Source organism: Leguminivora glycinivorella, chromosome 27 (assembly GCF_023078275.1).
Source record: "Leguminivora glycinivorella isolate SPB_JAAS2020 chromosome 27, LegGlyc_1.1, whole genome shotgun sequence".
Classification (NCBI taxonomy): domain Eukaryota; kingdom Metazoa; phylum Arthropoda; class Insecta; order Lepidoptera; family Tortricidae; genus Leguminivora; species Leguminivora glycinivorella.
In genome coordinates, this window is record NC_062997.1 from 7,091,223 (window position 1) to 7,116,506 (window position 25,284).

Sequence of the window (25,284 nt, forward strand, 5' to 3'; positions counted from 1 at the left end):
AGGAGTGGCAATTTAAGTGACACGGGGTTTGTGAAATGTAGCTTTATCTCAGCAGCATCCAGGCGCTTTAGGGGATAAAAGAGGGAAAACTTCGAAAAACTGTCCACAATAATAACGTGGACCATTTCGTTTAGGTTAGGTTAGGCACGAATGGTTTCAAAGGAACAGAACAGAGGGTTATTCATACCAAATTTTAAGGCTGATGGGAGCACGTGGTAGCAACTTTTTTGTTTTGAGAAAAGCATTTCAAGCAATATGACACGTGCTCTCGAACAAAGGAACGAAACTTCGAAATCCAAAAGTGTTTTAAAACTAGGTCACGTTTTGTCGTAACCATCAGTATTGGTTATGTTCGTCATGAAAGACGCGAAGGAGACTCAGTAGGTGACCCATGACCTCCCGGAATGTTATATAAGATTCGGGCCATGATACATTTTTGCTAGACGGATATTTTACTTTTATTGACAAAATGAGCATTTTTTGAGGTTACTAGAAAACCCAGATGTGTCAGAATTGAAAGAAATTCTCGTTAAGTAGGTAGTAATCCCTTCGTCAATGGACTCATCGAATAATCAACACGTCATCTATCAAACAGAAAATCATCAATCAACCAGGATCTTACCAGATTCAATGAGTGATTTAGAGAGAGTAATCTTATGCCCACGAAAGAGCTCAATTTACGTTTGTCTGGTTGCGGGACTCTGTTTTCATTTTGGCATAACAGGTTTCCACCTTATGTCCAAGCTTCTTGCAAAATGAACACACTATGGCTTTTGCTGCTCCTGAGGTGCCAGGTATATCATCAGGTTGAGTAGAATTCGTAGTGTTAACGTTCTCAATTTTCGACTTTTTGTTGCATGAAGCTTGTACATGACCCGGTAAACCACACGAAAAACAGTTGCCACCCTCAAACCGACGCTTGCGAATAACGTCGTTGTGTTGCACCCCTTTAGTATCGTTGCGACTACCTCGTAATGAGGAAGTACCAGATTTGGTTGTACTTGACTTGACGTAAATTGATAAAAATTCAACCAAATCACTTGACAGGAGTTTGGCATTTGTAGCGGCCGCTCGAATTTGGGGATCGGTTATACCACGAATCACAATAGCAGCAGTTAATTCGTCGCTTAATCCAACTACAACCCGCAGGCGGAGCAACGAACGCCGTGCATAGTCAGCATATGTATCATACTGGTCGGAATCGGTTTTCATTACTTCAAAGAGAATATTGGCCGCGTTAGGCTTTTTAGGACATAAAGGTTTAAATTCCCTTTTAAAATTGCTCCAGCTGCGGTCGTTTGTAACCCATTCGTTCAGCCAAACCCGAGCGTCCCCTTTTAGACAATTGCCGATACGAGATAAACATTCATTGTCAGACCAGTTGTTTGTTACCTTAGCTCGATCTACCTCCTCGCACCAGCTTTCTATGTCGTGTATGCTAGGGTCAAAGTTCGAGATATAATAAGAATGGTTAGATCTCACCGCGTTATTGATAGAAAGTATCGCGTTCACCAATGCTTCAGTTGTAGCTTGTTCCGAGACCACTGCGCTGCTCGCAGACTGCGCCCGTGCATTGGCGCTGTCCGCCACGTGGTCAGGCGCGCGCGCCATAGACTGGCTGCGTCTATGCAGTGGCGTACCCGACGGCGTGCGCCCGACGTCCCGGTGACCTAGGGCTGGCAGCGACACTGATTGCGGCAAGGGTGGTTGCCTTTCTAATGCATTCAAACGTTTACACAGTTTTCGCATTTTTTTTTGAAAATCAACATTTTTACATCTACGGTCATCGCGGTACCGACTTTCACTACGATAACGACTTCTACTTCGATGACGACTCCTACTACGCGTACGTGATCGCCTACCACTCATTGTAAAAAAATAAGAAGTACCTAAGTAACACTACAGCTGTTATTCGAAAATTTAAAATTGTAATCAAGACGGCTTATGCAATATTACTTTAAGGCTAGGCGTTAGTTCTTAATATCCCGCTTTCTGATTTTAGCAAGGAGATCAGAAAAAAACACATAAATTACGAAAGTAGTTTAAATTTATTGACAAAAGTACAAAAATCGATGCTTTAAATCAAATTCAACAAATAAAAGCGCGAACAAAATAGTGACGAATTTCGGAACAACCACACCGCACCAGTGTCGAGCCAAAAGTGTCGTCCGCCCGGGGAAAGCAATATGGCCTCCATCATTCGCGTGAAGTTCTTAAGAGCCGAAGTTGCAGCGAATCGGAAGGTAGCTAAGCGCCATCTATTGGTTCAGCTCGAAATAACCATGCCCATAGCTGGTCTTTGACATATCAGCGCCATCTAGTAAGGCTTCTCTCCAATAGTATATTATACACCGTGTTTCCGGTATCACTCAAAACCTCGGACACCCCAACTGATTTTTATTTTTTTAAACGTATCTAGAGTGTTTATCTTTTAATCTGATGATTATTGATTTTTTAAATTGAATTTTTCATTTTCTGTACAGCTCTACTCGACTTTTAACTCTACACTCAATAAAATAATTGCTAGCTTCCATCATAAACCTTTAAACTATTTATTTGTGTACGTTACTGCAACGACATAAGGTTTACCAATAGACAGCTATGTCACTGTAAAGCACTTTAAAGCTTTGTCACAGTAAACTTCAAATTGGACAGGTAATCGCAGTAAGCAAATTTAAACCTAACATTCGAAATGACAGGGTTGTAATTAGGTACGAGTTCAATTTGTTATTACTTATGACATTAAAATAAAACTGACAAACAACGTCAAACTCGTAGCGGAAAAAATATTCGTCCAAGTAACCAGCCAGTATTAATATAATACCTCTAAATGCTGAAAAAGGTATACAACCTCTAGCAATGTGATATGCACAATATTGTATTACGAATTCGTAGAATGGGCACGTAAAAAATAACTAATAATACAAATTAAAACAAAAAATATTACCCCCATCAAGATATAGCTCAATCGATTTTACTCTCGATTCTGAAAAAACGGTTTTCAGGTTTTTAGTGTTAAGTGAAACACGGTGTATATATCATTGTTTGAGTACCTGCAACACAAGCTTTCTTGAGCTTACCGTGGGCCTCAGTCAATCTGTGTAAGAATGTCATATAATATTTATTTATTTATTATAATTTAAGTGCCACTTGCGCCAACGAAAATGGAGGGTTAACCCACCATTTAATATGTAATTTGACAGATGACAGCAAAACCCTGAGTTAAGTGGTTGGCGCAAGTGGGCCTTACATTCCCATTTTAAATATTTCCTTAACAGAAATTTACCAAAACCGTCAAGAAAAGTGCGTACCGGTCTAAGTCCGTTTTCACACTATCCGATCCGATATCGGATGTCGGACCGGTAGCCCATACATTAAAAGCGCCATCTTGGATTTTTTCCATTGAAATCCTTCCGACATCCGATATCGGATCGGATAATGTGAAAACGGACTAAGGGTTAGAATTTCCCCAAATCTATCGACGCGGATTAGATTTTTGACGACCAAAACGCAAACAACCTTCCACATGTGTAATATAACGTCATTTTTATTCTAGGTTACGAAGGGAGGCGCCCTGACGCTAGTGTCTCTATGGAAATCTCAGTTCGACGACTCGGAAGAAACCACAGACAACGAGTGGAAACAGGAACAGTTGCAGGTGAGAGCATTCTCTATGGTTGATTATTTATTTATTTAAACTTTATTGCACAACCAAAGGAACATGTACAAATGGCGGACTTAATGCCAAAAGGCATTCTCTACCAGTCAACCATTGGGATTATATAAAAAACCTAAAACTTAAACCTAGTTTTTAGTTAAAGTTACATTTTATTTTTTTGTCGAGTTCACTTTTATATTTTTGGATATTTTCATACTTTTTGAGGCAAAATTTTATACATTTTTACTTTCCACCGAGTTACGTCTTACAAGTTGTATGAGAAATCGTAACTCAGTAGAAAAAAAAATCTTTTGCCAAATTAGGGTCAAAAGAGCTCATGATTATGAGTGTAAAAAAAATAAATCACATTTTAGAAAAACTAAAAATAAAAAACTTTTTTTGAGCAATTTTTTCTATTCATTTCTTTAATGAAACGCCTTAAGGTAGCTTTTAATAACCATTTATACTTTCACCCTGTATATTTTCCAACAGTCACCCGAGCATCGAACCGGCGCCAGCAACGCTCGCAGCAGCGCCGTGTCCAGCTCAGCCAACGCTCCCCGCACACAGCGAGCCAATACTAACCGAGACAGAGACCCGCCCCCCACGCTGCAGGTATATTATACACGCCACAGTGTCAACAATGCTCGCAGCTGTATGGTTTGTTAATCTAACACACAGAGACCCGCCCCCACGCTGCAGGTATATTATACACGCCACAGTGTAACAATGCTCGCAGTTGTATGGTTTGTTAATCTAACACACACAGACCCGCCCCCCACGCTGCAGGTATATTATACACGCCACAGTGTCAACAATGCTCGCAGCTGTATGGTTTGTTGATCTAACACACACAGAGACCCGCCCTCCACGCTGCAGGTATATTATACACGCCACAGTGTCAACAGTGCTCGCAGCTGTATGGTTTGTTGATCTAACACACACAGAGACCCGCCCCCCACGCTGCAGGTATATTATACACGCCACAGTGTCAACAATGCTCGCAGCTATATGGTTTGTTGATCTAACACACACAGAGACCCGCCCCCCACGCTGCAGGTATATTATACACGCCACAGTGTCAACAATGCTCGCAGCTGTATGGTTTGTTGATCTAACACACACAGAGACCCGCCCCCCACGCTGCAGGTATATTATACACGCCACAGTGTCAACAATGCTCGCAGCTATATGGTTTGTTGATCTAACACACACAGAGACCCGCCCCCCATGCTGCAGGTATATTATACACGCCACAGTGTCAACAATGCTAGCAGCCGTATGGTTTGTTGATCTAACACACACAGACCCGCCCCCCACGCTGCAGGTATATTATACACGCCACAGTGTCAACAATGCTCGCAGCTGTATGGTTTGTTGGTCTAATGGCCCCTGTACACATGGGGCGAATGGTTGGTCCAACCCTTGGGACAGTCCCTTGGCATAAGAGTCGTTTTTACGCATTGGTGAACCAATCACTTGGCATTGGCTCTTCATGAAAGATGGACGTGGAATGGAAAAGGCTAGGTAATTCTATGTCATTTACGTTGTCAACAAAATTTAATTAAAAAATAATAACCCCGTAGTAAAATTAAATTATTTAAAATATTAACAATTTTTTGAGTATTCTGATAAGCACATTTATTTTTTTTAGGCAATACATTAATCATTTACAAGGTTATTTTATTTCCTAAAATCAACACTATTATTTAATTGGCATAGATAAACTTATTATTTTCGTGAATCTTTCACTACTGTCTTTTCTGACGGCTGACGACAAACTGAATGAGGCGCCAACGTGTGGACGCAGTTGGCCATGTGTGCCAAGATCCTTTGATGTGTGGACAAAAAACCGACGCTAGTCGGTTGGCCGGCCAGCGCTAGCGCCAACTACCAATTTACGGCCAAGTAGCCCTCTACACGCTTGGCCAAGGGGCTCCACTAAGGGTTGGACCTAGGGTTGCAAAAAAACGGTGTTTTTTCTGGCTTGAAAAAAAAAATATGAAAAAAACCATAAAGTACGAAATATGAAATTTTGCAAAGCAGTAATACTTTTATATGGTTTTTAAATTTAATGTTAATTTTTAAACCAATTTAATCTAATAACTTTAATTTCTGGTGTTATAAAAGTAACATTTTAAACATTTACGAAATCTGTAGTTGGTAGTTATCAGTATTTACTGTTGGCAACACCACCGCCTCTCCACGCTGCACGCCGTATCGGAGATTCCCCAATAAACGTTTATTGTTATTGAAACACGTTACAACTCACGAAGAACCGTTATTGTTGAATTATTTGTTCATTTGAAAAAAAAAACATATGTAGAAAAAAAAAAACATTTTGCTCGGTTTTTTTTTCATGTTATTTTTTCATAATTCTGAAAAAAACATTTGTTTTTTTTTCTATTTGTAACCCTAGTTGGACCAACCATTGGCCCCACGTTTACAGCGGCCATAATACAAATATAATTGTCGTGTTTGTTTCCAGCCGGCGCCGGTGCCCATCCCGCCGCCGTCGGAGCGCCCCGCCCCGCCCGCCCCCGCCCCCGCGCCCCCGCGGGCGCCGCGCTGCCTGCACATCCCCGGCATAGAAGCCTTCCCTAAACTACGGCCCGCCCTGCCGCGCAGCTGGACTCTACCTGCCATAGGTAACTATACACCGCACCCTGCCCTACCCGCTATAACTCAACTATACACCTTACCCTACCCTACCCGCTATAACTCAACTATACACCTCACACCCTACCCTACCCGCTATAACTCTACTGTACACCGCACCCTACCCTACCCGCTATAACTCTACTATACACCGCACCCTACCCTACCCGCTATAACTCTACTATACACCTCACCCTACCCTACCCGCTATAACTCAACTAGAGATCGGCCGAATACCGACTTTGCCGAATACAAATATTCGGCCGAGCATTCGGTTCACCTGTTACCGAACCTAACATTCGGTTCCGCCATATTTTAAATCCTGGCTTAGAGTTAAAAACTTTTGAATGATCGGTAATGGGTACTAACGCTCTTAACCCATTAACGGCTGATTTTTTTTCATGTCGCCGATTTTGATAATTTTTAAATATATTACTATATTTCTTTCCAGGATCAGAGACCGAAAGTTAAAATTTAAATCGGACCAATAGTTTTGGAGAAAAATACTGATGCCGTATGGCACCTCTAGCCTTGTACCGTGTCAACAATTACAAGTTGTTATTTTTTAAATATTTATGTAACTTGTAAGTTTTACGTACATTAAGGATAAAGGCCTAAATCGTACTGGCAACTACGTTATCTGGATTGTTTTTTACACTATTATAAGACCCATCTAGGAGGTACACCCTCAGCGCATGGTACCAGAAAATGACTGATTGTTTAGGTAGATTCCAGACATAGCCAACTGCTTTATATTGATCTCACTAATTTTGTTGTAAACTGTTTGTGAAACAGTCTGAATATATCTGTATATTATTAGTAACCACTGTGACCAAAATCTTCATCACAATGTAGCATTGACATCCTAATTGTTCTATAATGGCTAAAAACGAGGTATATGAAGCTCCGGTGTAAGGTTATATTATACTAGCTTTAACCCGCGGCTTCGCCCGCGTAATAAAAGTATTCCTATTGAAACGTTTACAAAAAATAAGATTTTCATTTGGATCCGTAGGTTTCTTTGTAGGTACATCTGTCCGCGATTATTTCGATTAAGGTAAAGCGGGGCAATTCTCAACTGGAGGGTCATAGTAACTGATCTATTTGCTGTACGGTCCGGTTTTGGCTGACTGTACCTTAACCTATTGTTTTTAAAGAAATTCTTGCAATGATTGTAGAATTGTTGTACAGCGACCACAGCGTAGGTAGTAGGTACGAATATGTATGTATTTTACCTATATAAATATTTATACTGGGGAAACTTCATACAACCCACATAGCCAGTATCTTGACGCTATGGTCGGTAGGGTAAAAAGTACTTCCTTGCATTATCGCTTACAATTTTTTTCATTTTGCTTATACTTATTGCAAACGTAAACATATAAAAAGCAAGCAAACAACGATCTTCTTACAGCACATTGAATGTAATAGTTATTACGGATGCAGGATACTCGCCGATGCCTACTTACCAATACCTTCCCACTGAGCCACCTGTATTTTACACTGCCTAGATATCGATTGCCGACCGATTATTCCGACCCCAATCCCTATTCTTATCCCCGTCCCTATCTCTATCTTTGTCCCCGTCCCTATCTCTATCTTTGTCCCCGTCCCCGTTCCCGTCCCGTCTCTGTCCCCGCCCCTGGGATAAAAATAGGGGACGGGGTTAGGGATAGGGGCCGTATCCCCGTCCCCGTCCCCTATTTTTATCCCTATCCCTATCCCTATCCCTATCCCTATCCCTATCCCTATCCCTATCCCTATCCCTATCGCTATCGCTATCGCTATCGCTATCGCTATCGCTATCGCTATCGCTATCGCTATCGCTATCGCTATCGCTATCGCTATCGCTATCGCTATCGCTATCGCTATCGCTATCGCTATCGCAATCGCTATCGCTATCGCTATCGCTATCGCTATCGCTATCGCTATCGCTATCGCTATCGCTATCGCTATCCCTATCCCTATCCCTATCCCTATCCCTATCCCAATCCCAATCCCAATCCCAATCCCAATCCCAACCCCAATCCCTATCCCTATCCCAATCCCAATCCCTATCCCTATCCCTACTATCCCTAACCCTATCCCGTCCCTGTCCCTGTCCCTGTCCCTGTCCTTGCCCCTGTCAAATTATCATGCTAGGAGGTGAACTTTGAAAAATCCTTTCTTAGTGCTCCTCTAAGGAACTTCCGTGTCAATTTGAAATCTCTTGAACCAGAAGTAAAGATAAAAACTAAAGCTATACTTATGGCTATTTTGGATATTTTAACCCCATTGCACAACAGGGGAGAAAATTTATTTTCCACCTCATTAGATTTTAAAATCGTTGTATTTATCGTGATCAGCGACCCGATAAACCATAAAAACGATACCCATATTGTGTTTTTGACTTTACCCCCCTTGCGCCCCTTTAGGGGTCAAATTTTCAAAAAACCTCAAACATGTATTTAGTCATAATATGTCTTTAGGAATCCTCCTGTGAAGTTTCGAATAAAATAGTCAAACTAATCTTGTTTCCCCATACAAACTTTGAACCCCCATTTCACCCTTTTAAGAGGAGAATTTTGAAAAATCCTTTCTTAGTGCTCCTCTACGCCTATGTGCCAAATTTGAAATCTCTAGGACCAGCGGTTTCGGCTGTGTGTTGATATATCAATCAGTCAGTCAATATCTTCTTTTATATATTTAAACCCCATTGCACCACAACAGGGGAGAAGGTATTTCACTTCCGCCTCGTTAGATTTTAAAAACGTTGTATTTATCGTGATCAGCGACCCGATAAACCATAAAAACGATACCCATATTGATTTTTTGACTTTATCGCCCCCTTTTCACCCTTTTAGGGGTTAAATTTTCAAAAAACCTGAAACACCTATTCAGTCATATGTTTTAAGAAATCTTCCTGTGAAGTTTCGAATAAAATAGTCAAACTAATCTTGTTTCCCCATACAAACTTTGAACCCCCATTTGACCCCCTTAGGAGGTGAATTTTGGAAAATCCTTTCTTAGTCCTCCTCTACACCATATAAGGAACCTACGTGCCAAATTTGAAATCTCTAGGACCAGCGGTTTCGGCTGTGTGTTGATATGTCAGTCAGTCAGTCAATATCTTCCTTTTATATATTTTTTTGATATTTAAACCCCATTGCACCACAACAGGGGAGAAGGTATTTCACTTCCGCCTCGTTAGATTTTAAAAACGTTGTATTTATCGTGATCAGCGACCCGATAAACCATAAAAACGATACCCATATTGATTTTGTGACTTTATCACCCCCTTTTCACCCTTTTAGGGGTTAAATTTTCAAAAAACCTGAAACACGTATTCAGTCATATGTCTTAAGGAATCTTTCTGTGAAGTTTCGAATAAAATAGTCAAACTAATCTTGTTTCCCCATACAAACTTTGAACCCCCATTTGACCCCCTTAGGAGGTGAATTTTGAAAAATCCTTTCTTAGTGCTCCTCTACACTATATAAGGAACCTACGTGCCAAATTTGAAATCTCTAGAACCAGCGGTTTCGGCTGTGCGTTGATATGTCAGTCAGTCAGTCAGTCAGTCAGTCAGTCAGTCAGTCAGTCAGTCAGTCAGTCAGTCAGCTTCTTCTTTTATATATTTAGATGAAGCTTTTAATTAAATTGATACCGGTATTGAGATTTCTTAGCTGTAAAAAGCATCATCCTACCACGCCATCATCCTATCTTAATCTCAACCAGTGTTGTTAGAAATTAATTTATAACCAAGTGGGTTGAACCTTGATATACTGTATGGGCAAGAGGACCAACATAGATGTTATAACTCAAAACCTTACTTTTCTTGAAGCAATTTCACTAGATATGTTGAAATAGGACAATAATAGTCTAAAACTGTAATCAAAACGCTAAAACATAAGAGGAATTAAAACATAGTACATGTAATATTATATCATTTGAAAAGACAACATATTCGGCTACTGATGCCGTACGGCATCGGCAAATTTTGCCGTGCTATACACGGAAAGTGAAATTAAAATTTAATAGTTTTTGAGTACCATCGGATCAATAATATATACCAAAATATAATAAAATGCATTTAATTTATACTTTACTAGAAATAAAACCATTTTTGACCATTTTCCTCAGACCGAACATGAAGAATTTGCCCATTTTTAGATACTATATTTTTGGGTACTCGAAATTAGTAGATATAATCCAAATTTATTTTTTATTTTTATTTTATTTATTAGGCACACAAAACAGCTGACATTTACAACATGATATAAAATAGTATACACATAGGTTTTAAGTTAGAATGCCACCCAAAACATGTATGCGCAGCATGAAATAAACACATGTAAGGAACGAAAACTATAACTATTTACAGCTTATACTATAGCTACACTGAATTACACAATAAAACACAATAAATTAATAAATAATAAAAATAAAAAAAAAACATTAGAGAACAAATGAGACACATATAATAAAATAAAATAGAAACCAAACTTAACATAATGGTGATGGCGATTTTTGGCTGAGAATTTCCATAACTTGTTTCCGGAATACTACAAGCTTAGAGTTGAAAATATCAATATGACTATGTTTTGATACTAGGTCGTTGTACTGACGGCACATTCGTATAATCGGGTTGTAGAAGGAGGTATTATTTCTATACACTTGCAGAGCAAATATCTTTCAAATTGCTACAATATATGTGGTTATAGTGATAACTGGTACCCTTAGGTATCTAATTCATCAAAAATCTGTTTAGTTTTTCAATAATTGTAACCTAAGACAGCGAAATACTAAGCACAGGAAAAGCGATGCCGTATGGCACCGCTAGCCGTTAATGGGTTAATGTTCCTATAATTTAGTGTGTATGAAAATTTTGGTTTTTGTTTCTTAAACTACTTAAACTATACTTTAACGCATTTTTAACTCCGTTTGATGGTTCCTCAGAATGCTGAAATAGGATATATTATCCGATGAAAAATGAAACAACTTACGCTATTTATTTATTTTGTTTATTCGATAAATATTCGTCAATGTAACCGGCTGAATACAAATATTGAAAAACTTGCCGAATACCGAATATTTACCGAATATTCAGCCCATCTCTAAACTGAACTATACACCTTACACTTATATAGACCGTGATTACCTCTGACTTTTGTCGAGCTTCCGATACGATATGCAATATAAGTCTAATGAAAATAACCGTGAATCATTCAAAACTCAGTATATACCTTACTCTACCCGCTATAGGTATAAGTATACACTTTACCCTATTTACTATATCTGAGTATACACCTTACCCTACCCTCTGTAATATACACCTTTCCCTACCCGCTTTAGGTAAGTTTACACTTTACCCTACTCACTATAGCTGAGTATACACCTTACCCTACCCTCTGTAATATATACATTACCCTACCCACTATAATTAAGGTAAGGCTATAGGTAAGTATACACTTTACCCTACTCGCTATAGCTGAGTATACACCTTACCCTACCCTCTGTAATATACACCTTACCCTACCCGCTATAGGTAAGTATACACTTTACCCTACTCGCTATAGCTGAGTATACACCTTACCCTACCCTCTGTAATATACACCTTACCCTGTCCACTATAGGTGAGTATACACCTTACCATACACACTACGGTAGGTGACCGCGAATTTTACTTCTAGGAATAAAAAGTCCTCATGTTTGAATTGTTTACACCCATAACTAAGTGCGTTTTCACATTTCTGACTAAAAAGCGCCATTTTTAATATTTTTACATCCTTTCCTAAAGCCGATGGATAATGTGGTTGTGGAAACGCTCTTGGAGTGAGTGTTCCAATATTTATGAGAGCTTTCGCATAATTATTATTTGTCAAGATAGACCATAGAGACCATAGCGATTGTACATTTTAGTTGAAAATGTCACAAATATTATCCAAACGTACCAGGCGCCCATGACTAACAAAGAGTTTCCTCCTCTTGAAAAGTTCACTAATACCAAAGACATATGTAACTCCGTATAGACAGGTAAAGTCTAAGAAAAAACGTACCTCAGAACCATACAGAGAAAGGTACGGTGACCTAGATGGCGATACACCTTTGGGGAACGCTCGGCTAGAGTGCGCTAATATTAATATTTGACTTTTAACACATATCAAGCTAAGAATATATACTAAATTGTCAAAACTGAGGTTCAAAAGCCTGTGTCGAGAGATGGCAGTCACTGTGATTATACATTTTACTTTAACAGTAACTCTCTATAATAGTCGATCCTCTTTGCTAATATTATCCAAAAGTACCAGGCGCCCATGACTGACGAAGAGTTCCCCTCCAGGCTCTCACGTGCGCAAGCTGCGGCCGCCATTACTGCAACAAGCGTCCTTCGACGGCGGCAGCGGCGGCTCGCTCCGGTACCGGGTGGATGTGATGCGAGGAGTCGCCAGCAGGCACGAGGGGCCCGCGTCACCCACACCGCTGCAGCGGGCCAACAGCGCGCCCGTGAGTATACACACACACACACACACACACACACACACACACACAGGGTGGATGTCATGAGGCACTTGACAAGTTGACACAAAATTCCTTCAATCATCAAAATTTCTTTGCTGAACAGGCAATGAACGGCCAAGTGTCACCTGTGTCACTGTAGGAAGACAATTGTCATTACTGTGAAATAGGCCATAGTTATCTGAGACCACGACCATTGAATCATGCTTTGAAACTGAGAAATGTGGACCAAAGGGTTTTTATTCTAAAACTGCTTTCTTTAAGTACAATACAATTACTATTTATTGTACACCTCGATAAAATATAACAATACAAAATAAAGAAGCAACACAAATCATAATTTCACCTATCCAAATTATTAACTAACTACATGGCCTGAAACTTAGTATTAAGCTAGATATAAGTAATTTGTGTGCCCTGACAGGGTGTCATGGAAGCTATTTGTAAAATTTTAAGATCCTATGTACATGACTTTTACAAATAAACATCTTATCTTATCTTATCTTAAAGCTAAACAACAGGTGGCCTTATCGCTAAGAGCTATTTCTTCAAAAAAAAAAACATGATTTTTATTTGCTATCCTATTTTTTTATATTTGCAGAGCCTATCAAGTTCGTCAACCACCACGGCGCCGCCGCGGCGACCAGAGAAACAGGACCCACCAGAGGGCGCCACCGTCTCCAGTCGGCTCGAGATACGAGTGCGCCCGCCCGACTCCGCCTCCCCGGGACACTCAGGTAACAGTCATCATAGCAACCAGACACCGTCGCCATGGCAACCTGGGACAGAGGGCGCCACCGTGTCCAGTCGGCACTCAGGTAGGCTCAGAGCCTATAGTCCGTTGCCATGGCAACCGGGAACATGGCGCACGTGGCGCATGGCGCGGAAGGTGGCGCCATGAAATTGCATAAAAAAAAATCAATATCTCCAAACCATGTATGTTTTTTCCGAAATTTGTAAACGCTTTTATTAACACCTGTGGCGGGACTCGAACCTGCGGCTTTGCCGGAACCATCGCTCTCACCAACTAAGCCACGGAGGGCTGCTGGAAGTGTGCGAATTTATCCATGCCTTTCCCTCAATTCTTAAACGTCCTAGTGCGTTTTCACATTATCCGATCGGATATCGGGTGTAAGACCGATATCCCATACATTACAGGCGCCATCTTGGACTTTTTCCACTGAAATCCTTCCGACATCCGATTTCGGATAATGTGAAAACGGACTAAGGATGGCTTAAGCGACATCTACCTGTAAGAACGCCAATTTTGATTAATTTGAAAATTGACTCGGTCTTCTAAGACCGTTTTCGCTTACCACGGAATCCGTTAGCTTCCCTCACTGACTCGCTATAAAAATACACTCTGTTAATATTGTTGCAGTGAAAATCCATTCAGTGGTGAGCGGCGGTGAACCGATCCGTAACCACGAGGACGCTTCAGTTTACTATGACGCCACGGACCATAGAGACAAACGGTAAGGACTAAAACTATCGCCAGTGTCTGCTATACATGACAGGCAGTTAATGTACCATTCAGTGGTGAGTAGCGATAGCGACAAACCATGGAGAACCGGATCATACACACAAACGGTGAGAACTAACATTATCGCCAGTGTCTGCTATACACGACAGCAGCTTAAAGTGTACCATTCAGTGGTGAGCGGCGGCGAACCGATCCGTAACCACGAGGACGCTTCAGTTTACTATGACGCCACGGACCATAGAGACAAACGGTAAGGACTGAAACTATCGCCAGTGTCTGTTATACACGACAACAGCTTAAAATCTACCTTTCTCAATTAACACTGAAATGACGATGTAAAAAATTTACTACCTTTATTTTTAATATTTTTTAATTAAAAAAATATTAAAAATAAAGGTAGTAAATTTAATTAAAGTCCATATTCTCTGTGGCGGATGACGGGACTAGATGTTCGAAGATAAAGAGTAAAGACAATAGACGTCTTGCTCAAAGACCCTCTTACGGGTTATTCGTACAAAGATACGACGCTAAAATGACGGGGTGTTATAATTTTGTCTGTCTGTCTGTAAAGCTCCTGAACGGATGAACCGATTTAGATTTAGTTTGATTTGTTTGAGAACTGAATTACTCGGGAGTGTTCATAGCGTGTTGGTGGAAATCGGTCCACTATATTGGAGATTTTTCCAAAATTTTAATTTTGTATTGTGGTTATTAACAGTGTTGTTTATGTGGCTACAGGTCGCTAACTCGGAGCGGAGACAAGAGCCAAAGCTCGGCTGTAGAGAGGACCAGACTAGACACTATACCTGATAGGTATGTCAAGTCAATTGTGGATATAATATTAAACTTACTACATTTAACCTTTTAAGGGTACCTCTCCACCAGAGATGTGCTACGCTACGTTGCTATGGATGCGTCTGATATCCACCTAACACCTTAGTCGATCCCGTTCCCACTAGCGATATGCTTTGTGGAACAAAGAACATGATTGGTGGATATCAAACAAAAATCCCCACAGTCTTCCATAGACGACTATTATCCATACTATATATTACATTATAAATGAAAAAGTGTGTGTCTGTTTGTTTGTCCGTTTTTCACGACAAAAAGGAGCGACGAATCGCCGTGATTTTTTAAGTGGAGCTAGTTGAAGGGATGGAGAGAGTGATATAGACTACTTAATGTCTCTTTTTACAACCCACTTCCCTAAAATTTAAACATAACTTATTTGATTAATGATTACAGAACTCCAATAGTGAAACGAGAAGTATCAAGCGCCGGTGGCGATGGATCTCAGAGTTTGAGAGATGTAAGTTTTATTATATTGGATATCACTTTTGTTGTGGCTTTACGTTTATCTTTCATCGTTATAAATCCTTCCTTGTCCTTCACCGCGTCTGTTTGCTTTGTGCGTGTGTTTTCGATAAATTCAAAAACTACTAAATAGATTTTCACGGAGTTTTTACCTATCAACAGAGTGTTTCTTGAAGAAGGTTTAGATTTAATTTTTGTAACCCCTGAGAAGCCGGGGCAGTGCTAGTAAACGGGGTAGACTTGCTAGTAAATAATAAAAATGGACTTAATTTTAAACTATACTTATTCCACCGTTCGTTTCAGCGTTCGACCACCAGCGCCACCACATCCCGCATCCCCATAGCAACGATGGCCGAGAACAGACTAGCTAAGTGCGCTTCCTGGAGCGGGGACGGCCCTCTATCGCCCGACCCTAACGACCTGACGCCAGGTATGTGCAAGTTATATACAGTAGGTACACAACTTAAATGTTATAAATACCCCTTTACCGTTGGTATATATCGGTAAATTGCCTCGAAAAGCGCGGATCTGTGCAAAAGTTTGACCAAGTATAGAAAAAAGAATCCATATTCTATAATTTGCCATTGAAATTATTGAATTGTCTTTCTGACAGAGATCATTTTCCTTTGTCCAGTTGTACTATTTACAGTATTTACTACTATCCCAGCACCAATTATACAATTGACGAATGTTTTTCAGCGCTCCGCCGCCGCCGTCAGAACGCCAGTGAGAAGTACGCAGCGGATCCCGCGCGGGACTTGAACCTGCGCTTCGCTCGCCCCCGGCATCGGCAGCCGCCCACCGTGCATTCTAGGTATTCTTATTAGAATAGAGTATTTTTAATTTGTGAAGATAGACTCGACAAATAATGCATAAAACAAAATGGTCCCATGTTAATATGTTGCTGAGCGCTGATTTATATATTTTTTATTGTACACAACGAAAGAAAAAAATATAGTTAGAAAAGTAAATTTATTGTCAAATAGCATTATCTACTAGTTTGATTTTGAAAGCAGATATATTGTAGGTGGTGCTACGGTTAATATTTTACATATATCATAAAATAAATTACATTAATTAATTAATTAATTACATGATAAGTATAGTTGAATTTGCGTCGCTTGGCTGGAAATACTATTTTTTTCAGCTTCTATAGTAATATTTATTTATTCTGAATTGTAAGCTGTTGGTTCTCCAAATAATAAATAAATAAATATATTATCATTTTTGTCAGTGCTTGTCAGTCGTCTCGTATAGATGACACGAGCTGTAATTTTGTTTTGGGGTGATAGCTGGAGGTACTTTTGGTTTCCGACGCAAAAACGACGGGGTTATAAATTTGACGTGTCTGTCTGTCTGTTTCTTTGTTTGTTATGTGTCCGTCTGTGGTATGGTAGTATGTCGTATGGATAAATCGATTTAGATTTTTTTTTTTTTGTTTGAAAGCTGTATCTGTCGGGAGTGTTTTTAGCCACGTTTCATGCAAATTGGTTTACTATGTCGAGTTTTTTTTTTTTCAAAATTATAATTTGGAGGTTATGAAGGGTGTGTGGTGTGTTCCAGGAGCGGGTCTCGTGGCGTGGCGCTGCTGTCGTCGCCGCCCGGCTCCGCGGCGTCCTCCCCCTCCGCCTCGCCGCCCCCGGCCCCCGCGCCCGCGCCCCCGCTCGCACCCCCGCGCCCCCCGCCCCACCCACCGCCCCCGCCGAGCCGGCGCCGCACAACGCCGCGCGAGCCAGGAGGTTCCGGCCTCTCTCTATCGCGCCATAGGTCACTATCACCAAACCCAACCATTTACAACCTTTTCTAATCAAATAATCCTTCAACAGATAGTGAAGCGAATCGCTATCCGTTGACGGATCTCGCTGACTCGATTGGATTTATTGTTAATTTTAACCGTAATAAAACTACTTTTCCGTGCTGAGGGCCGGTCGCACCGAACCGTCTGTCGCCGTTAAAGCGTTCGTTTAATTTGATTGTATGGGAAGTTCCACAGACCTCTGCGACGATGATGTGTCTGTCAAACGTGGTCGATGCGACTGGCCCTAAATTATATAATGTTTATAATGCTTGAATTTTGAATACGGTCATATTTCTAAATATTATTATTTAACTTCTTTGGTATATATGATAAAAATCAAAATAATTCACTATCTAATAATCGTTTCTCATTTCAGGACACCATAAACAGCTGTGACACAGCGGAGGACTTTTAAAAACTAACACTAACATATACAGTATATCGTAATATATACACAATATGTCGAAACATATACACAGTATATCGTTATATACTCTTTATGTATTGAGATTGACACTGAGATTCGACAGCGAAACGCCTTTATGTACAGTCACGACCATATATAAACTAAATGATCAAAATGTATACACTATACTCCAAACTTAAATTGTTACGTTTTGAACTAATAAACGTAAGTTGCGATAAGAGTAATCTCGACTGACAATACTCTTTTGATTGAGACTACGAAAGTTAGACAAAAATGAATCGATTAACGATTAATTACTTTAATCGATTGAAAAAAACGATAAATAGTTACGTTAATCGCGATTAAATCAATTGAAAATTTTGAAACGTTGTCAATTTGACAACGTTTCAAAATTTTCAATGTCCCTAAATCGAAAACCATTTCGAGATGTACGCTTGTAGATCACATAAATAATTTTTTTAATTTTTTTTTCCGTATTTTTAGTATAAAAAATCTTAAAAATAGCTCAAAGGGGAAGTGACGTCAAATAGCTGATTTAGAGCTGCCACTATAACAAAAAAATCTTCCAGTTGGGATGTCACTTGAGTTTGACAGTGACACTTATCACTCTTCGTAGCAAAGATATTAAAAATTTCATGGCTTAGTCTATGGTTCGTAGTCATTCACTATTGGTTGACAGTGACACTTGAGTCACTTGACAGTCAGACATACCGAACTGTTTGAGCTGACTGTTAAAACTTTTTTTTTAGAAATGATTTTGTCGTTTTCTTAGGTGCATGAAACAACACATGTGACGTCACGAAGCTGTTGTCTTGACGTTTGTAACTTACGCTCTTTCTGCTCGAAGTAGTAATAAGAAGGGATTTTCTCATTAAAATAGCAGTTTTTGGAAAAATAAAAAAATACGTGTATCTTTTAGTATTGAGTTCTTTCAAACCAAACAATAAAAAGTAGTACTCAAAAATATGAAACGTTGTCAATTAGTCGAATAAAAAGTTAATCGATTAATGCCCATCTCTGGAGAATACCAATTGTTTGCTACATCCATGATTTAACTAGTGCGAATTTCAAATGTTTATGAGCAACGTACCACTTTCCCATTTATAATATTAGTATTGTTGGACCACTGAATGACGTACTAGATGCTAGTAGTATAATTTTCCAATGAACTACTGTTAATTAAGAGTTGGTACCGCCGACGGTATAAAATGTTAAAATTATAAAAATGTGATCGACTCTAACCTCAAGTTAGGATAAACCTTACGTTATTAATGTTAATTAATAGCTTAATAAGGGAAAGCCGAATTCAACGCTTATGCTATATTTGATACATGTGTCACATATTTGCAATTTAAAAGCTAATCTACATTATATTGGTCTTCCAAGCGAATGTCACCGCCAAATATTGCTATAAAACCAAACATACGCTTAAGGCTTGTTTCACTCATGTTGATTTTTGAAACCCGTACTTTTTAAAAGGTCTCGGGCGCAAGTAAGCTAATACTTAGGTCCCCCCACGTCTAGCGTCTCGCGAGCGTAGCGTCGGGCCAGCTGTATAGCAAAGCCTGACGCCGCGTCGGGCCGCGTCTTTTTTCATACAGTTGGCCCGGCGCTACGCTCGCGAGATGCTAGATGTGGGTGGACCCTTAAACCTGTAAAGTTTACTTTGACAGCGTCCGCCATGTCACCTATAGTTGTCTTTGGCGCGATAGTGACTGAATTTAAGAATTCTTGGCATCCTAAAGGTTCTACAAAATAGCAAAAAAAAAAGATAAAATTGAACTCTAATTCTCTTTAATGAATATTAATCGTTTCGGTTAGAAGCTCGGGGTTTATTTTAAACTTTTGTCACAATATGAAGGTTCACTTAAAATTGTAGGTACCCTTTGTCATGTATAGCTGACAGTGGCGACTAAGCGTTTGGATTATTTATTCGGAATATTTGTATATGCTTCCAATACGCTATGAATGCAAATTTTATTACATTTAATATAAAAAAGATAAAATGAAAAAAATTAAGCATTTTTTATATTTTGAAAACTGTATTAAGTATGGCATATGCGTTTGTGGCTACATAAAGATTAGTTTCTAGAAGTGGTACTGCAGTGTATTAGAGACATATCATAATGGTCATATTTGATTACTTTATTATTTTTTTCTGTATGTATTCAAGGCAAAAATTCTTTTCAAGTTTATAAAATTTAAAAAAAAACCTTTTTTGACGCAAATACATTTAAATTCTGAGGAAAAGTTAATAATTAGAAACGCTCTCACCACTTCTAGATCGCCTATGTTTATGAAACTATGTATATTTATATTGCACGGTGGAGCAGTTATAGGTAATATAGGACTTGACTTCCCAAGCTATATTATATTGCAATGTAATAATTTCTTAGTTATCGTGATGGGCCTTAATCCAAAAAGGATCATTTTGACAACTGTAGGCTATTTCATCATAGTGACCTTGACACTGTTAATTCTGTGCCTATTTCTGGGTTGATAAGTAACATTGTTACTCAGCAGCAATATTTCCTTGTTGAACGGGCAATGAACGGCGAAGTGGCATTGTCGGGTGACAATTCGTCACTACTTTGAAAAAACTTGTATCTTCGTCTGTCAATGAAAAGAAAATTGTAGTAAGTATGTATGGAATGAATATAGACTTACTGCATTTTAACTTTGAGGAGAAGCATGAGATACGAGATTTTTTCAAAGTAGTGACGAATTGTCACTGTTGTTGTGAAATAGGCCACTGATGTTTGGATAGAAAAAATGTAAAGATTTGCCAACTTTTTAATACTTATATGTATTTATAGCCTGGTACAAAAAAAACTTAAAATCTAAAATGGTAAGATGAAGCTACCGAAGGTATCAAGCGGTACTGAAATAGTTTTGCTAGAGATTCTGTGGCAGGAAACAAATACAGCAATCAAACTGTTTTGTAATTATTTGAAAATCACAAGCCGAAGCTTGATTTTGATTTCGATGCGCTTAATTTGTTACAATATGCAAGCGGCAAATCGTGATGAAAATCATTCTGTAGATCACTGATACGCTGGGCTCCTATTTCTGAGTAGCTTGCCCTTCGGGTATCGTAAGCAACTATATTTGTTGGTTCAATGTGACCTTCAAAACATTAGATACATACTTTCGATCTGCCGGATATTACAATGGGCCGCTATGAAGTGAGTTGCGTCGTTTTAGTGATTATTATTACAACTACAAACTATGTGTTTCATTTAGCAATCTCTACTGAGCATAAACAGTGATTTCTGTATGTATGAAGTGAAAACTTCGTTTTTATACGTGATACGAAACTGTGTGAATCCTACGTTGATCTGCATGATACAACAATTGTAATATATTGACTAAAGTGGCACACGGAGGTTATTGTAAACCAATTATTTAAAATATAAGTAAACATGTACTTGTTTATGGAAATAATATTTCTTACATATTTCCTACAATGATATTATTTCGTCATTCGTGCGAAGTTTTTGTGACTACTTATGGATTGGCAAATGTCAAGCGATTTTAAACCTTTTGCCAGTCCGTGACGATATTCCGTGTAGATAGTCCGTGTAGATATTCCTTCGCCACCTTCGACGGCATAAACCGTACTTTTCTTAATATAATGGTTTCATATCGTCACTACTTTTTAAAAAACTTGTATATTCGTCTGTCAATGAAAAGAAAATTGTAGTAAGTATGCATGGCATGCATATAGACTTACTGCGTTTTAACTTTGAGGAGCAGCGTGAGATACGAGATTTTTTTTAAGTTGTGACGATATGCAAGTACATGTCACGCATCTCAAAATGTATATAGTGTTTAAATTTAATTTAATTGGCTTATTTAAATTTTAAGACTTATCGCTCATTATTTATTTGACAGGTGCTAGTTTTGTATAGCTATAGCCTAACTTCTCGTCAAGATTTTGACAGTAAATGTCAAATCGAATTTTTCCTTGAGCTGTTGACTCGGTGTCCATATTAACCCCTAGTCTTGTCTCTTTCGCGCGTACGTTAATAATTATGTGGTTAGAAAGAGATGCATATTTTGAAATAAAAATAGTTGTATGCTAAAATTAATTTTAGGTGCTACTGATTTAAAAATCATGACAGTTGAAATGACAGTTCTTTTTACGAAAAAATGTACAGAGAGGTTTGCTTTAATATTTAAAAAAGGAGATTATTTATTTGAGTATTTTTCGGTTTATTTGGTCATTAGTATTTATTTTAATTACAAGGTGTAATGTTCAAAATAAATTGTTATTATCAAATTGTTACTTAATATCTATCGTGGCTTAAGAGTGAATATATTGTTAGCGAGTTTCCGAGAAAAAAACTTGCATAATATTAAACTTTGCTTTTCATTGAAGTGGCTAGAAGTTTGAGAAAAGGAGTATTCTAACTTTCATTAATAGAAAGTTGGATTTTGATCGAAATTGCAGGGATGAGTAATTTGTATCCTTTTTGAAGGAGTGTATAAAAAAAAAGATATTTTTAAAATGTGGACTATTGAAGGTATTTCGCTACTGTGGTTTTTAATGTATCTCAAGGTATCGATGTTGCACTTTTATTCTTTCAAAGTTAAAAATAATAATATTAAAGTATTTATTTCACATGGTAGCATTTAACTTATTTTTCAATGCATTTCTAACTATTATTTTCATCTTAACTCTTACTACAAACTGTTTGAAATGGAAATGAGAATAATTTCCTCTTGCTTTTAATTTGGCATGATTTGTTTTTAAATACTTTAATATTATTCGATCTATACATATGTATAAAAATGGATATATAGTAATTATACGTAGATGCCATTAAATTCTAGTCTTGCTGCGTAGATTTAGAACGAGAATATATGTAATAATTAATTAATACAAAAATATTTAGTGATTAATTATGATATTAAACGAGAGAAAGGTTGACGCACCTGGACGGTTCTACACTGGCAACTGAATAATGTTGCCAGTGTAGTGAGGTCCGAAAAATGTTGCTGATTTAAATTCGCTTTTGAAGGCGCGATCGGTTGTTTTAAGTTATGAACTCATTTGCCCGGGAAAAAACTATTCACGTCAAATATGTCTGTATGACATTTAATAAATATTCGACAATTTGCTTGTGAAATAAAATGTGTCAAATCGACGTGTTGAGTTGTGAATGATGAATTAAAAGTGTTATTCGAGATGTATGAAAAAAGTCGTTGTAGATTGAGAATACAGATGAGTTCATATTATGCTATACCTCATTTAACTTTTTCAATTTACTTGTATATTCTCTCTAATGCCGCTATATCTGTGGATACTACTTGTTATTTCTCAAACAAGTTTTTAAAGTTGCTTTCACGTGTAAAACAGATTAAATGATCCAATTTCACTAATTTGTTATAATAAATGTGGTATAGCAACACCGACGCATTACAATTCTAGTCTATGGCCGCTTCCGTCTCTTAAATTTTATCATTAAAAAAAATGAGACATTATTTTTGTCAAATGTATAAAAATGTTAATAATTATAGGGCTCTTTTTTAAAGCATTGTCTGAGAGCGGTTTTTTATGGACGCACGCTCGGTTAACGTTTTATTTTGCCATATTTTTTTACATTTACCGAAATATGCACAATAAAATTTTAATAAAAGGTAATTTGTCCTTTCATTATTGTTTTATTTATTTTTTATTACTTTAATAACGTATTTCCTGAATATGTTGGCACTCATTTATAAAAAAGGCAAAGATAAGATCTTTGATCGCCAGAGTCATCTATAAAAGACAACTAAACTTATCGAAGCCAATGACGGGACGGATTAATTATAATTAATCTGTCTCTTTGTCTTTGTCACGGCGATCTTAGCAATGAGATACGCAGTTATAACCCCTCTTGCTGTATTTTTTCCAAGAGCATTTTACTCTGTTTTGGTGAATTTGTCGAAAAAAGGGTTACGTAAAACAGTCGTGGCGGCCAAGCTTCAAAAGGTTTGTGTGATAGTACATTACTACAGAGGCCGGGACAAAGGGGGTTGCCGGCCGAAGATATATAGACGGCCGAGCGAAGCGAGGCCGGATAGGTCTGAGGCGGGCAACCCCATTTCCCGCCGAGGTATGTATAGTGCTTTTCTCAAACATGGTATGAAATAAATAAAGTTTACTGAAAATAGTAACTTTGGATGGCTGTATCTCCTAAACGGTGCGTCGTAGCGCAAAAATAATCGAATTTTCGTTCCCCTTTGATGCCCCGTATACGCTTATAAAAAACAAAAAGTTAAAAAAAATTCAAAAAAAAACGAAAAACATTTTTTTTGTATGAAAACGCACCTAAAATCAAATATTGTCTAGGGCCCGTACCAGTTGCAGTCGGCACGTCTATAAAGCCCCTTATAGTTTTTTTTTAATTGGCTAAATACCTGGATGTTATGTCACAATTATCTGTGTTTGGAAATTAAAAAAGAGGACTTTGCCGGCCTTGGCCTGCAAGGTTTGTATGAAATTCCATTATCTATCAATCGTCCTAGCCGCACCTGCAACGTCATACTTCGCTGCCAATTATAAGGCACATAACATCAATATTTCATACCATGTTTGAGAAAAATAATAAAGAGCCCTTCTCATTTCAATTAGGAAAACCATAACGACCGGCTTTGGATCGGTTTCTGTAGTTTTCACGATTTTTAACATTTGGATGCATATGGTTTCAAAAAGTATACTTTCAAAATGGCACAACTGAGACTGGACATAAGATTGACCTCAATATGAGACTTTGTCATACTGTATTAAAGTTTAAAATTGACGTAGATTTCAATTCTTCTTAAGTGACTTTGATAGTACCTATCGTTTTTGAAACCACGGCACAAATGGGTAAATGCGGGGAAAGATATATACCAACGCAACAAGGAAGATAAATAAAATAATCCTTGAGAATAATATCTATACTTTTATTTCCAAATTAACAATAAAAATAATTATGGCAAAATCGACATCGATTTATCAGTAATATAATAATATACATCCTATGATATTTACAGGCTACTGGAAACATAGTTCAATAACTTCGCCGCTACTTCCCAACTCGTGAAAATACAGGATCCCCTAGTTCCTATAATAACAGATCTTACAATAGAATGGAACTTAGATCCTGGATTATCATTAAATTATCACATAATATTGGTTTACTCAGGGGCGGGCGGCTCACTCCGCGATTCTATCGCCGCGCTACAAGTACATGCCAGTGGCCGCGAGTTCGCGGCCCATTCACTTGTGTCGACCTTCGCGCGGCGCAATAGAATTTAATGTCGGCTGCTCGCGGTCCCTTTGTTAATTTAGAATTTATAATGGCGGCATTTTGAGAACATCAAAGGAGTGAGCCTTCTGTACTTGTACTGTTATATATTCTGTGGTTTACTCTACATTTTTGTAAAGCTGTATCTCACATAATTAGGAAGTTATTGAT

General features: G+C 38.4%; 1 protein-coding gene across 1 annotated transcript in view; it reads left to right on the forward strand.

Moving 5' to 3' along the window:
• LOC125240221 (tau-tubulin kinase homolog Asator) overlaps positions 1–17,310 on the forward strand; it is a gene marked incomplete at its 3' end in the record, with an annotated part of 105,764 nt that extends 88,454 nt beyond the window's left edge. Inside the window, exons 19-30 of the mRNA XM_048148045.1 lie at positions 3,557–3,658; positions 4,151–4,273; positions 6,147–6,306; positions 12,639–12,802; positions 13,416–13,551; positions 14,196–14,245; positions 14,504–14,547; positions 15,036–15,110; positions 15,543–15,606; positions 15,915–16,041; positions 16,311–16,425; positions 17,175–17,310. Coding sequence (XP_048004002.1) covers positions 3,557–3,658; positions 4,151–4,273; positions 6,147–6,306; positions 12,639–12,802; positions 13,416–13,551; positions 14,196–14,245; positions 14,504–14,547; positions 15,036–15,110; positions 15,543–15,606; positions 15,915–16,041; positions 16,311–16,425; positions 17,175–17,310 — 1,296 coding nt within the window. The remainder of the gene's footprint in view (positions 1–3,556; positions 3,659–4,150; positions 4,274–6,146; positions 6,307–12,638; positions 12,803–13,415; positions 13,552–14,195; positions 14,246–14,503; positions 14,548–15,035; positions 15,111–15,542; positions 15,607–15,914; positions 16,042–16,310; positions 16,426–17,174) is intronic.
• Positions 17,311–25,284: the final 7,974 nt, after the last annotated feature.